The sequence below is a fragment of the Anas acuta genome, chromosome 5 (assembly GCF_963932015.1).
Source record: "Anas acuta chromosome 5, bAnaAcu1.1, whole genome shotgun sequence".
NCBI classification, from domain to species: Eukaryota; Metazoa; Chordata; class Aves; order Anseriformes; family Anatidae; genus Anas; species Anas acuta.
The window spans coordinates 36,142,898-36,154,998 of NC_088983.1; the positions used below are offsets into that span (position 1 = coordinate 36,142,898).

The following is a 12,101-nucleotide window of genomic DNA, read 5'->3' on the forward strand; positions in this document are numbered from 1 at the left end:
CAAAGGGTTTTCCTACAAGCACTACTTCTTGGTCCATCCCCACAAGAGACGCTGTGAGAGGGCGTAGCTAAGAGGGAACAACCCTTGGCAGAGTTCCTTCCTGACCATTTGCTCAGGAATGAGGGATGCCCATCATGGAGCAGCTCGTAAATCTTTTATGGCAAATTCCTCGGGATTTTCAGGCATCCAGAGGGATCTGTGTTTCCTGAGGCCACTTGTAGGGATGCCTTGTGCAGCTGCCAGGCTCTTGGCTCCAAGTTTGGCTCCAGAGCATTGTCCACATTAAAAGCATTACCCTATTTATTTCCTTGGTGCGTTCTTTATCAGACCTTGGCATGGAAAGATATATTCAGCCCCCAGGGAAATCTTTGATGGATTTAGCATTGAAAATGAATAGGGAGAAAACTGTTAAAGAGTAAAGGAATTAGGCAGAGGTGTGTGATGCTGATGGCAGTTATTCATAAATTTCTGACCACATCTTCCTGGGAAACATATAACCTTTATCTGTTCATAGGCCTTCCCAGAATAGTGATGACTGCAAAATGGCCTGGAAACGCTTTTCTGGAGATAAACAATGGAAATGATCTAACATTAAAAATAACCCTAAAGGCGAAAAATCAGAAATGACTTTGAAACAAAGGAAGGGTGGAGTAAGCAACCCTTTTGGAGAGATTCATACCCTGCTTCATTAGGCTTATAGAGCCCAGGAATGCCAGGGAAGGTTGCATCAGAAATCTCTAAGATATCTGCCTGTATGTTATTAAAAAAAAAAAAAATGTTCTGAACTTATAGGAATTAGTGAACCTATTGCAAAATTCACAGCAGTTAAAATTAGATTTTGAGTGATTTATCTTTTTGCCATTGTTTCAGCATGTGACATGACATGACGAGAGGAGGTTTTCTTGCAAACAGTATTTGAACCACAAAACGCTATTTTGCAGTAGAGAATGTACTTCCAAGATTTAATTCAATACTGAGCGTTACACAAATCATATGAAAAACAGCCTTGCTGTGGTAACAGCACAATTAAGCACAGGTGGCCAAAGTATTTTGACTCTTGGACTGAATTTTGAATTTCTGGTACACGCTGCTGCTTCAGTTTTGTCAGTACCAATGCAGCTGCATGCTTCCTTGTAAATCTATACCTGGCATGTGATAGAAAACGAGCAGAGCATTCTAAACTGAAAAAAAAAAAAAAAAAAAAAAAAGATGCAAGTCAAAGCTTCAGGCATAATTTTGCAAGCTAGTAACTAAAAAGCATCTTTATTCACAGCTGTTATTTCTATTGACATCAGGAAACTGCAAACAAGTTTTTTGTTGTTGTTGTTGTTTGCTTTTCTTTTTTCATTTTTTTTTTCTCCCACACAGAAGGTCTGTAGGATCTGCGTCTCCCAAGTGAACAGTTCAGAGTTCATAGTCATCCAACTTTTCACTAGCCTGCCTAATGCGTCACGCCTGACACCAGATCTAAACAACGCATACGTTCCCAAAAGGGCTTCGTTGTGATTGGCAGGCCTGCGAGGAGTTGCTGTCAGATGCTATGCACATAGCTAATTGCATCTCCCAGTTCTGTGAAACCCATCAGCTCATAAACTTTGAAACACATGCTTAGTGTTGTCAGATTTGCTCATAAATACAACAGATAAATTGCAAGAGACTGAGTTTAATGGAGTGATGGAAGAACATCAGCTCCAGGCTAGAAGTGTTTAGTAGGAGTGGGACTGATAGCTCCGGAAAATCCATCAAATTTAGTTAGCTAGATTGACCTTCAAGGAAATTATGTAGGAGGTGGCTGCATAGGCAGTGTGTGGCCTTGTGTAGTCTACAGGAAGAAGAGAGAGTGCATTACTGAGAGCCTATCCTTTATCATAACACGTCTCTTCTTCTTCCCACTGATAAGATAGCAACCGCCATTCTCTTTGTCATCTTTCTTTCTAACACTTCTATCCAAAATAAGGATAAAAGTGTGCTGAGAATTATTTGGTTGTTGTGGATATAAAGCTGGGAACTATCATGTTCTCTGAATCATTTGGTAGTGAAGCTGAGGAAAAAAGTCAGTCCTAGAAGTCCTAGAAGTGCATGTAGTTACATCTGAATTACAATTAATTACAAATAATTCAAACTTACAATGAAAACTAATTAGCCTGCATGGTCTTCAAGGAAAATAAACAAGTTTAAATACCAAAAGCATGTGTCTCTTTTTTCTCACCCTTACAGTACTATCACTATTTGTAACAGCACATAGAAGACCCATAGGCTAAAAAGGTTAAGCTGGAAGACAAACAGGAAAGAGATGAACTCAACTCCCAATTTCAGAGGGTGAAAGGTGTTGGACTGAAGAGGAGCTGGAAGAAAACTATGGTGAGAGGAGTAAGAAGTATGGACCATGTGAAGAGGTCTGCCGAGGAGGCACAGAGTGTTGCAGGGAGCCTGTCTTCCCATCTTCCAAACCTCCTGGTGGACCTAGAAGAGGCTGGACTGAGTGGTGTCATTAGCAATAAAATGCAGGTAAGGAGAGTTTTAATGCTTCTGTTGCAGGCTGCCATGAGCTCGATACACCCTTCTACATCCCATGCTATCCCCCCAGCAGGGCTCACTGCTGCAGATACAGTCTGGGCCTGGCAACCTCCCCACAGTGGGCAAGAGCTCAGCCAGCCAAGGAGCCTGGAGCCTGTGTGTGCTGTGACTCACACTGCCTCATTCCTCCAGGGTTACGCAATTAGCCTTTTTTTTTTTTTTTTTTTTCCCTCCATAGCAAGGTTTTCTTCCACATTCTTTCAGTGGTTTTGTTTCCCTTCAGTAAAAGTGCCCGCCTTTGTCATGATTTCACCCAAAGTGTGCAGGAAATTAAATAATGCAGCCTGGCCCAGTACCAAGGGCCCATTTTCTCAAGGGGAACAGGAAAAGGTGATAATGGTTTCAGGAACTGGAAAACAAATACGTTCTATGAGGCCTGCAATTGTTTCATGTGAGTGAATAAAAACAATGAGCCTTGAGGCCTGAGGAAGCAGCGTGTGGCTCCAGCAGGACCAAAAATAGCTCGGGCAAGAATTTCTTCGCTGTTACCGCAGAATGGAAAAATAAAACCGCGTTTAACCGGCGGCATATGAGGCAGGGGACGACATTGTTGCGATGCCGATGCGGGCTGGCGGGGCGCAGGCCGCAGGCGAGGCCCGGTCCAGGCGGGGGCAGCACCAGCGGCCCGCCGGGCCCCACCGGCCGCGGCTCCGCGGCGCCCCCCGGCGGCAGCTGCGCGGAGCCGGCCGCCGCCTCCACGCGAGGCCCCGGCTTCGGGCCGCGCTCGGGCCCAGGGCAGGCCCGGCCCCGGCACAGTGCCCTCAGGGGGCGTGTGAGGGAGAGCGAAAATTTGACAGTTTAAGCATGGATGCTTTCTGCTAGGAATAGACTAAACAATTCATGTGCTAATATTCAATAAAATGAATCATTTCTTACTGCTTTTACTCGAATTCTTTGCTTGCAGTGAAGAAGCTACTACTCTGTACTAGACAGGGTAACTGAAAATGGGGAAATGAACTTTTTGTAGCTATCTAAATGGGCTCACTGTGACACGTTTTGCATATGATTTCAACAAAATAAAACAAACAAACAAAACAAAACAAAACAAAAACAAAACAAAACAAAACAAAACAAAACAACAAAAAAAAAAAACAAAAACAAACAAACAAAAAAAAAACAGAGCAAATAGCATACTTGCTTTTCCTGGAGTTTATTATAAAATGGTGGATTTGGATCAGATTTTTAATTCCACTAGGTACCTGTCCACCATCCCTGGCAGGCGCTTGCTTGTTTTAGAGGCTTTGAGCATTTCAACCTTCCATCGCAGCACCGTGTAATCTAACAAGAGTGGATACTGTTGTGGAGTAGTCTTTGCTGGCATGAATTTGAGGTGAATGCTTAACAAGCATTAAAGCTGTGAGTGAATTACGTAGCTCATTCTATTGAGTTCTGGCTCATCTTTACCCCATTTGCCATTAGTTTGACGTAAGTTACAGAAAAATAGATATTACAAAAAAAAATCTAAGAACTGTAAAAGCTTTTATTATGTCCCTTTTCCAAATCCCTTCTTCCTTTAAAGCTGTCTTACTTGTTTTGAATAGAAGTGTCAAAGCTGACTTCAGGAAAGGTCTGATTATTACTTATCTATGCATAAACTGAAAATTCTGGAGACTAACTGAGACTTTTGGGAACAGAAGCTGAGACTCTCCACTTCCCTGTGATACAAAATTCCAGATGCTACCACAAGTGGAACAGGAAAAGTTATGCTTGAGGAATAGTTATGTGAAGAAAGCCTGTCATATGGGGCCTTTCAATAGGCGTTCATTTGGAGGCAAAATACAACACCATGAGAAATTAGGAGGCATGTATCCTTCAGGACTTAATTTTGTTTAATATTATATTTTGAAAACTACTCAGGTACCAATTAGAGTAAAAGGCACTCAACAGTCTGCAGTCTGGGGCTGATTTGTGTAGGATACCTCAATGAATCCTATTTCTCTTATGTTCTTCAGAAGCTTCAACTGTACAGAGCTGTACAGTGTCTTCACAGTGTGCAGAACCAGAGCCCACCAACTAGGGAAATAAAAAAAAAAAAATAGATAAAGTAAATTAATTTTGGAACGTAAAGGTACATGCCTCAAGATAACTGCAATAGTGTAACATGAAATTCGTGCTCATTGAGCTGATGTCTCTGACTGTCCATGGATCTGGTGCTGCCAGTACTAAGAGATGGCATTTGAATAAAAACATTACGTGTCTTTTTCTGCCCACTTACTGAAAGATCAAAATAGAATTAGGTCCATTTCCATGTAAGTACAAGGAAATCCCCCTCCAGTTGCCTTATGAAGTACTAAATGGATACAGAGTCGTATCTGAGCTTAGTCACTACGTATAGGGTAGACACAATATAGGAAAATGTAGACAGGAAATTTTCCAGTGAAGAGTGATACATTTTCTGAAAGAGGCTGCTCTGACTAATTCTTCTAAGAATTTAAACCGTGATTGCAAATAAAAGGAGACAGCAGGCAAATATTGCTTATTCCTGCAAAATAACATGAATAAAACCAATTACTACTGCACTGACCTATCTGGTTTTATTTTAGATTGAATTGTTACTCTGAATAGTAAGTTAACTTACTGAATACACAAGAAAGAAAAACACACACACACATATCAGCATGAATAAACAAAAGGATTGTTTTACTCCAAATGAAAAGGCTATATATTTCATCTCCATTACTTTGCAATGGAGATTTATTGGAGTTATGGTTTGAGTATAAAGTTATGATTTAGGTATGCATACTGGTATCTCTAATGGATGTTGCATGTCTTTGTATGTTGTAATGCTAAAGCACCATTAGAGTTAGGAACAAAGTCTTCATCCATCTGCTATGGTTTGAGTTCACATGCAGGATTCTTCATTTTTGTGTTGTATTTCTGAAGCTATTCCAGGATGGCTTCAGCAACCTGAAAACTGGCCCATACACTTTGTTTGACAAAGTTAAAACCTAAACAAAATCATGGGCTAGTTCATATCTTGGTTTTGATCTTCTTTTTGTTATTTCCAAACAAAACCTCACTGCACTCACAAAGGAGACTTGGTCTTTCCTTGGGCTGAAGGCCTCAAGGGGAAGCCAAGGTGCCAGGGGCAGTGCTGGCATTGTGGTAGGAAGCTGAACACGCTGGGGGAGTGCTGAACTATATCATATGCTGGCAGTGCCACTGAAGTGTATCGTGCTGCTGCTTCAATTTTCACATGCAATAAAAAAAGGAAGATTTGTGGTTTAAAAGACTTCAGGGCTCTTTCCTGAAAGGTCTGCTTTAGTGTCTTTGCTGAGCTTCAGTGGGACCATTTGCATTGCACTGATTGCACTATTCAAATTGGTTTTATTATTGTTCCGCACATTTTCGAAACTGTGGCAAGATGTTACCCGTGTGGCAGTACAGGTGTTCCTCTGCAGGAGTGGCAGCTCACCAATGCCAAGTGAAATAATGGCTGTAATGAAATAATGGCTGTAAATGTGGCTTGTATTGGAACAATATACAGCATGTAAATGGACATCATTACTAAACCAAAATTACACATGATTTCTGTTAACTGTGTATGTTTTACTGTAGGCAGAAAGCTCATTTGAAAGTCTTTCTCTGTTTCATTTTTTCTTCTATGGAGGTTGATAAATGTATCAGTGCTATGTGGTATGTGTGAAATTATACTATGACCTGTGAATTTAAAAGCTGAATCTGTCTGTGATATCCATAGGGAAGTCCGAGATTTTATCCCAGAATTTCCACTATCCAATGTTTTTAGTCTTGTTTTATTTTCAGGTCATCTGTTCCATGAAGAAAGAAGATACAGCCATCTGGGAGATTAGCATATATATTTTATGAAGCAGAGCAGAACTCTCTCTTCTACTGACTCAGATGCTAAAGACACAGATTCACAGCCTCGCTCCTAGCCAGCACAGCACAGTTTCCAAAGCTGATGTTACCAGTGGCTTACTTCTCTCCCTTGCAGTGACATTGGCGTAGCAGTTCTTTTCTAAAGTGGGAAAAAAAACACAGTCCAGTTTTACAGCCATGCAGAAAAGTAATTTATAGTGATAGAAGAATCAATTTGTCAGTAGAGATTACATTATTTGAGGAGACATTATCAGTGATTGATCAAATAACTGTCTACTGGCATAACACACATCTCCAGAGTGCTTTATGTGGCTCTAGCTGTGGGTATAACCATGGAACACAGCTGAGATACATCTCTGGGAATGAGAGCATTAGTGCTGAGGTAATTTAAGATGCAAATATGAATGACCATGGAATGTAAAAGGAGTGAGCTGCACTAAGGAGACACACCAAGGAGCATCTACTTAATGTTTTATAGTTATGTACTGTGCTGGTAGAGATGTGCTTTCATCAAAGCTATAGTTGGTAAAACAGTAGTGGTCTTGTACTGTTGACTGTTTCTGTTCCAGTACTTTTTCTTCCTTTTAGATCTTCTCTTTTATTTTTTTTTATTTTTTTTTGGGGGGGGGAGTAACATCTTGATTTTTGCTCTCACAGAGCACACAGACTAGGAGCCTAGAGTGCCAAGTTTTTGATATCCAATGTAGTTTTATAACTATGGACTGGCACAGTAGTAAGATGTTGTTACAGAGCAGCTAGGTCCAGTGAAGAGGGAGGAAAGGTTTCAGTTCAAAGAAAAAGTACTAGTTTAGTAGTCTGCATAAATATACCAGAGAAGATATGGCAAAGGTTGTCCTAAATATATATGAATGAAGAAATGGAGTCAGCAGAGCACTTTCCTTAGCTTTTTAAGAACTAGGAGTAGAATGGCCTTTTTTTTTTTTTTTTTTCCTCCTCTAAACAATGTTTAGTGTTATTTTCTTCTTCCTTTTGCCAGTTACAGAAATATTAACATTTACTCTGATCCTTCTTTCTACCTTGATCACAAGAACAGCCTTTCCAATCTGGCCAAATCTTTTCATTCAGAAACCACTTTCTGACACGGCTGGTTAAAGGTGCCAAGAGAAATCTGTGAAAAGGGTAAAAACCGATCAGGGCTCTTCCCGAGCATTTCCCTGGACACTCTCCCAGCTCCAGGCACTTGTTGTTCTGGGCTCCCTGAGCAAGCCAGACCGTCTCCGTAGAAACAAACACATCGCAGGGAAAGGAAAAGGGGGCAGAAAAGAAAAAAAAAAAAAAAAAGGCAAAAAAGCAAGATCTCTTTTACAAGACGACTGTTTATCACAATACCAAGGCATCCCACAAGAGGGCAGGGTTCTGTCTCGTTAGGTCGCTGCAGCAGACAACCCGAGCTTGGCCTGAAGTCCATTTTTCTCATCATTTTCACCATCAGCAATGTAACTCTCTGCTTTAAAGCTTTCAGTGTTCCGCAGCGGTGATCTAAATAAGTTTTAAACAGCTGAAAGACAGGAGACTTCTATTTTGTTATGTCTCACTAAAATTTTATGGTACAATTTTTAAAGCACAATACCCACTTTGAATTATATTTGTATGTTTTTGTGTTTTTGTTTTTTGTTTTTGTTTTTGTTTTTTAATTACTTTCCTTGCACAGAAAAGTATTTCTTGCAACTGTGGCTGTTGTTAAATAGGGACATTAAAATCAGTCTTTCAGATTTCATCTCAATCATCTGTTATTTGAACTCCAAAAATTAAAATACAAAAATAACATTTGTTAACCCTCAGCTTCTAAACGCAGGCTGTTGCTGACAGGGAGAGGTCTGCTGTCCCCTTCCCCATCCTGTCCTACTTCCCCACATTGTGTCGGCTTTAATGATCGTGTGTATGTACAGTCCTAATGCGAGTCAGATCAACCTGAAAAGCTGACTGAAATCTCACCACCTTTCCTTGGTGGCTTAGCTTTCAGCTAGATAAATGAGCTGAAACGACTCTAGAGCCACTCAGTCACTGCTGGTGGAATCAGGAAAGCAGGTCAAGCATGACAGGGGACAGGGAAGTCCCTTTTAGCATCAGCTCTGAGTAAGAGGAAGCACTTCCCTGCTGGTGGGTGGCAGAGCACTGGCACAGGCTGCCCAGAGAGGCTGTGGGGTCTCCTCTGGAGATATTCCCAACCCGCCTGGATGCCATCCTGTGCAGCATGCTCCAGGTGGCCCTGCCTGGCAGGGGGAGGCAGCTATCTCCAGGGGTCCCTTCCAACATCGGCCATCCTGTGCCTGGGCTCAGTAATATGGGATAAGAGTGAACTAATTGTGAAAACGCACCGTTAAGTAACAAAAGAATTGTGGAGCACCATCAGATCTACCCTCACTGGCAAGAATAGATGGAGATATCATAAAATCTACTGCTCATTTCTTAGACAAGTCTGATTTGAATACTAGTATTGAAACATGCCTAAATCCTGCATGTCACATTGAAGCGTTCTGAGCTCAAGCACGTATTTCTTGCTTTTCAATTCCTTTATAAAATAACAGATGTTGATGTGTCTGTTTTTTCTAGGTGAGGTGTATTTGCTTCCTGTCAGAAATAAAGGCTGTTTGTGAAAAAAGGCACTTGAAAGTCCTCAGTTCCATGCAGGGTTCTCTGAGATACTTTCTCAGATTACTAAGATTCTTTATTAAAAGCATTAAATCTTTATTAAATTATTACTATATTTCATGGGATGGATGTGTTTTCCCAGAAAACAAGACTAGCCGATTCACGTATTTTACAGGCACCAGTAGGGATGCTGAGCGCCACGTTTAACTCAGCGCACGCTCTCCTTAAGGCCCTCATCCTCCTGTCACCGCCACAGCGGCCGCGGCGCCTCACGGCGCAAGATGGCGGCGGGCGGGAACACGGCCGCTCGCCCGCCCCCTACCGGGGGCCGCCCCCCCCCCGCGGGACCCGCCGCGCGCAGGTCTGGCCCCGCCCCACCGCCAACGCCGCTCTGCCATTGGCCAGCGGCGCCGCCGACCGGAGAGGGTGGCCCCGCCCCCTCGGCGCGCCCCGCCTTCAGCCCTCCCCGCGCCGTGCTCCCCTCCGCAGCCAATGAGAAGCGGCGGGGTGGGCGGGCCTGGCTGCGCTTAACTGACAGGCGCCGCGCGGCCAATCGGAAGCGAGGGCTGGCGGGGCGGGGGCCAATCGCGAGGCCGCCGGTGAGTGCGCGACTCCGGCGCGAGGGGGGCGGGCGGGCGTGTCCGCGCGGGCGAGCACCCGCCAATCGGACGCGAGGAAGCCTTGACGGGCGGCGGCGGCGCCCAATAGCGGCGAGGAGCCGGAACGGCCCCTCCCCTCCGCCCGCCGAAGCTGCCAGAGAGTCAGGTGGCTCCGGGATGCGCGGCGGCGGCGGGCGGCGGCGGCGGCGGCCGGGGCGGGGGACGCGGCCGCGGTGGCGGCGGCCCGGCGGCAGGCGCTGCCCGGCCTCGCCTCTCCCCGCGCTGGGCTGAGGCGGCCCCCCCCCGGCAGCTCGGCGGCGCCGGGGCCGCATGAACAATAGGCGGCCCGCCCGGCCCCGCCGCCCCCCGCCGCGCCCGGCTGCCGCGGGCGGCCCCCCCTATGGAGCAGCCTGGCCATGGAGCCCCTGAGAGCGGAGGGCGGGGAGGCGGCGGGCGGCGGGCCGCTCTGGACGGCCGTCTTCGAGTACGAGGCGTGCGGCGAGGACGAGCTGAGCCTGCGGCCGGGGGACGTGGTGCAGGTGCTGTCCCGGGACTCGCAGGTGTCCGGCGACGAGGGCTGGTGGACGGGCAAGATCGACCAGCGCGTCGGCATCTTCCCCAGCAACTACGTGAGCAGCGGCGTGCAGGGGGCCGGCCCCGAGCTGCGGGCCCGCTACCCGCCGCCCCCCGCCATACAGCGTAAGGAGGACGGGCACCGGGGGGGGGGGGGACCCGTGTGGCCCTAAGGAGCCGCGGTGGGAGCGGGGAGGCCCCGGCCTGGCCCTGCTGGGAGCCCGGCAGCAGCCCGGTGGGGGAAGGCCCGGCCCTTTTCCCACCCCTCCGGCGCCCTTCTGTCTTGCAGGCTCGCCGTTCTCTCCGGGGAGGCCAAAGCTGGATCCCCGTGGTAGCGTTTTGCTGGTGCCGGGAGCTGTTTCTCTTTGTTAAGCGCTGCGTTTCTAGGGGCTGGTGAATTTTCACGAAATGAATGAAGCTCCGTGCCTAGGCAGTGGTGGAGGCTCCGGGGGCTCTCCCTTCAAGAACATCCTTAAGGAGACGTTGCTGGATGGGACACGGTTGCTTTCCGCAGTGTTGATTCACTGCTAATATTTGTTCAATACATTCCTTGCTCCTAGCCAAAAGTCATTATTTTTTTATGTAAAAGAAGCCCCATGTTAATTTGTGTTATCAGGTTCCCACTTGCCATTTACCTTCTTACAAATTCTGTTCTAACACATACTCAATGAGTCTTACATGAATTGGGATTTTTAGACCTGAGAGTTGCTTGATTCAGGTGTGATGCTGAAGGCATGAAGGGATTGGCTTGTTCCTAATTTCAGCGCTGTTTGGAAGCTTTTGGAGCCAGGCTTCAAGCCATTTTTTTCTGCTGATTTTAAGTGCTGTGTACGGTTGTGGAAAGAGAAACAGTAAGGAATGAATGTTGCTGGATCCTGTTTCTCTATCAATATTGACAATTCAGGCACAAATAAAGCTTTGGGGGTGTGGGGTGAAGATAAATCATCAGATTAGTAGGTTTTTCTAGAAAGTGAAAAGAGTAAAAAGATGCTTTGTCCTATCTAGGACATATCTCCAAGGAATACAACTAATACCTTCTTTTCTCATTCTTTGTCTCCTTGAAAGCATTTAAGTAAAAAACTCAGTAATTCATAGCATTGCCCTTGGAACTGTGAAGGAACTAGGTTGGGCAGTGGGGGTGCTTTCCTTCCTGCTGGAACAGCATAGATTTTCCTTTCCCCATTTGCAGAAAACACTGCAAACGTTTAGTGGGTTTAGTCTTTGAGGTAGTTGTGAAGAACCATTTCTTCAGAAATTCTTGAAGCCTCAGCTTCCCTCCTGTTTTGCCTGTTCTGTTTTTTTTGCCTGCTTTTGCAGTCTTTGTAAACGTGGCCTTCCTGCCCTATTACACTTGTGGCTGGGGATGGTTCAGGAGCAGTTGTGGAGTTGCACCTTCCCCCTTTACCCTTGTCTTACCCTTCTGCTGCCCTAACAGGAGCGTACTACCTCTGTTCTCTCAAGTCAGCAGCCATATGTTCATGACGGAATAGAACTTGTTCCCCTGCAGTGAGTTTTTAATATTCTAAGGGGCTGTGGTGTTGTGTTGTTTTTTTTTGGTTTTGTTTTTTTATAGAAGCAATGATTTGGACAGGTGTTTAGGTTGGTTGCTGTTGAATTGAATTTCCAAGTTTAATGTTATAAACCTCTCTGCCCTTTGCAAGGACTGAGGCTCACTTTAGGGCTGGTGTAGTTAGTTTGAAAGCTGTTTGGAGTAACAATCTACTGGCTCACTGGACTACAGAGTAAGAGTCTTCTGTGGCAGTAGTGCAGGGAGTAACTCCAGAGATGTACACCTCCATGGAGATGCTATTTTTAGTTGCTTTCCTAAAGTTTGTCTTCATGTTTTGTGAAGGTGCAAGTCCTTGAGATTTTGTTTCCGCTGAGAGCTGTGCTAGCAGG

General features: G+C 45.3%; 2 protein-coding genes across 11 annotated transcripts in view; both read left to right on the forward strand.

Annotated features, from left to right (window-relative positions):
* LOC137857503 (disintegrin and metalloproteinase domain-containing protein 20-like) overlaps window positions 1–12,101 on the forward strand; it is a 371,501-nt gene that overhangs the window by 217,217 nt on the left and 142,183 nt on the right. The gene's annotated exons all lie outside the window — the stretch shown is intronic.
* MAP3K9 (mitogen-activated protein kinase kinase kinase 9) overlaps window positions 9,609–12,101 on the forward strand; it is a 58,507-nt gene continuing 56,014 nt past the window's right edge. For 9 of the 10 annotated variants that reach the window (XR_011097108.1, XR_011097103.1, XR_011097104.1 and 6 more), the window contains exon 1: window positions 9,780–10,328. Coding sequence is in view for 2 of the 10 variants with exons in the window: in XM_068684094.1 (XP_068540195.1) it covers window positions 10,046–10,328 (283 nt within the window). In the remaining 8 variants the exon portion in view is untranslated. Of the gene's footprint in view, window positions 9,630–9,779; window positions 10,329–12,101 lie in introns of those variants that run through there. The other variant, XM_068684096.1, reaches the window with a different exon arrangement.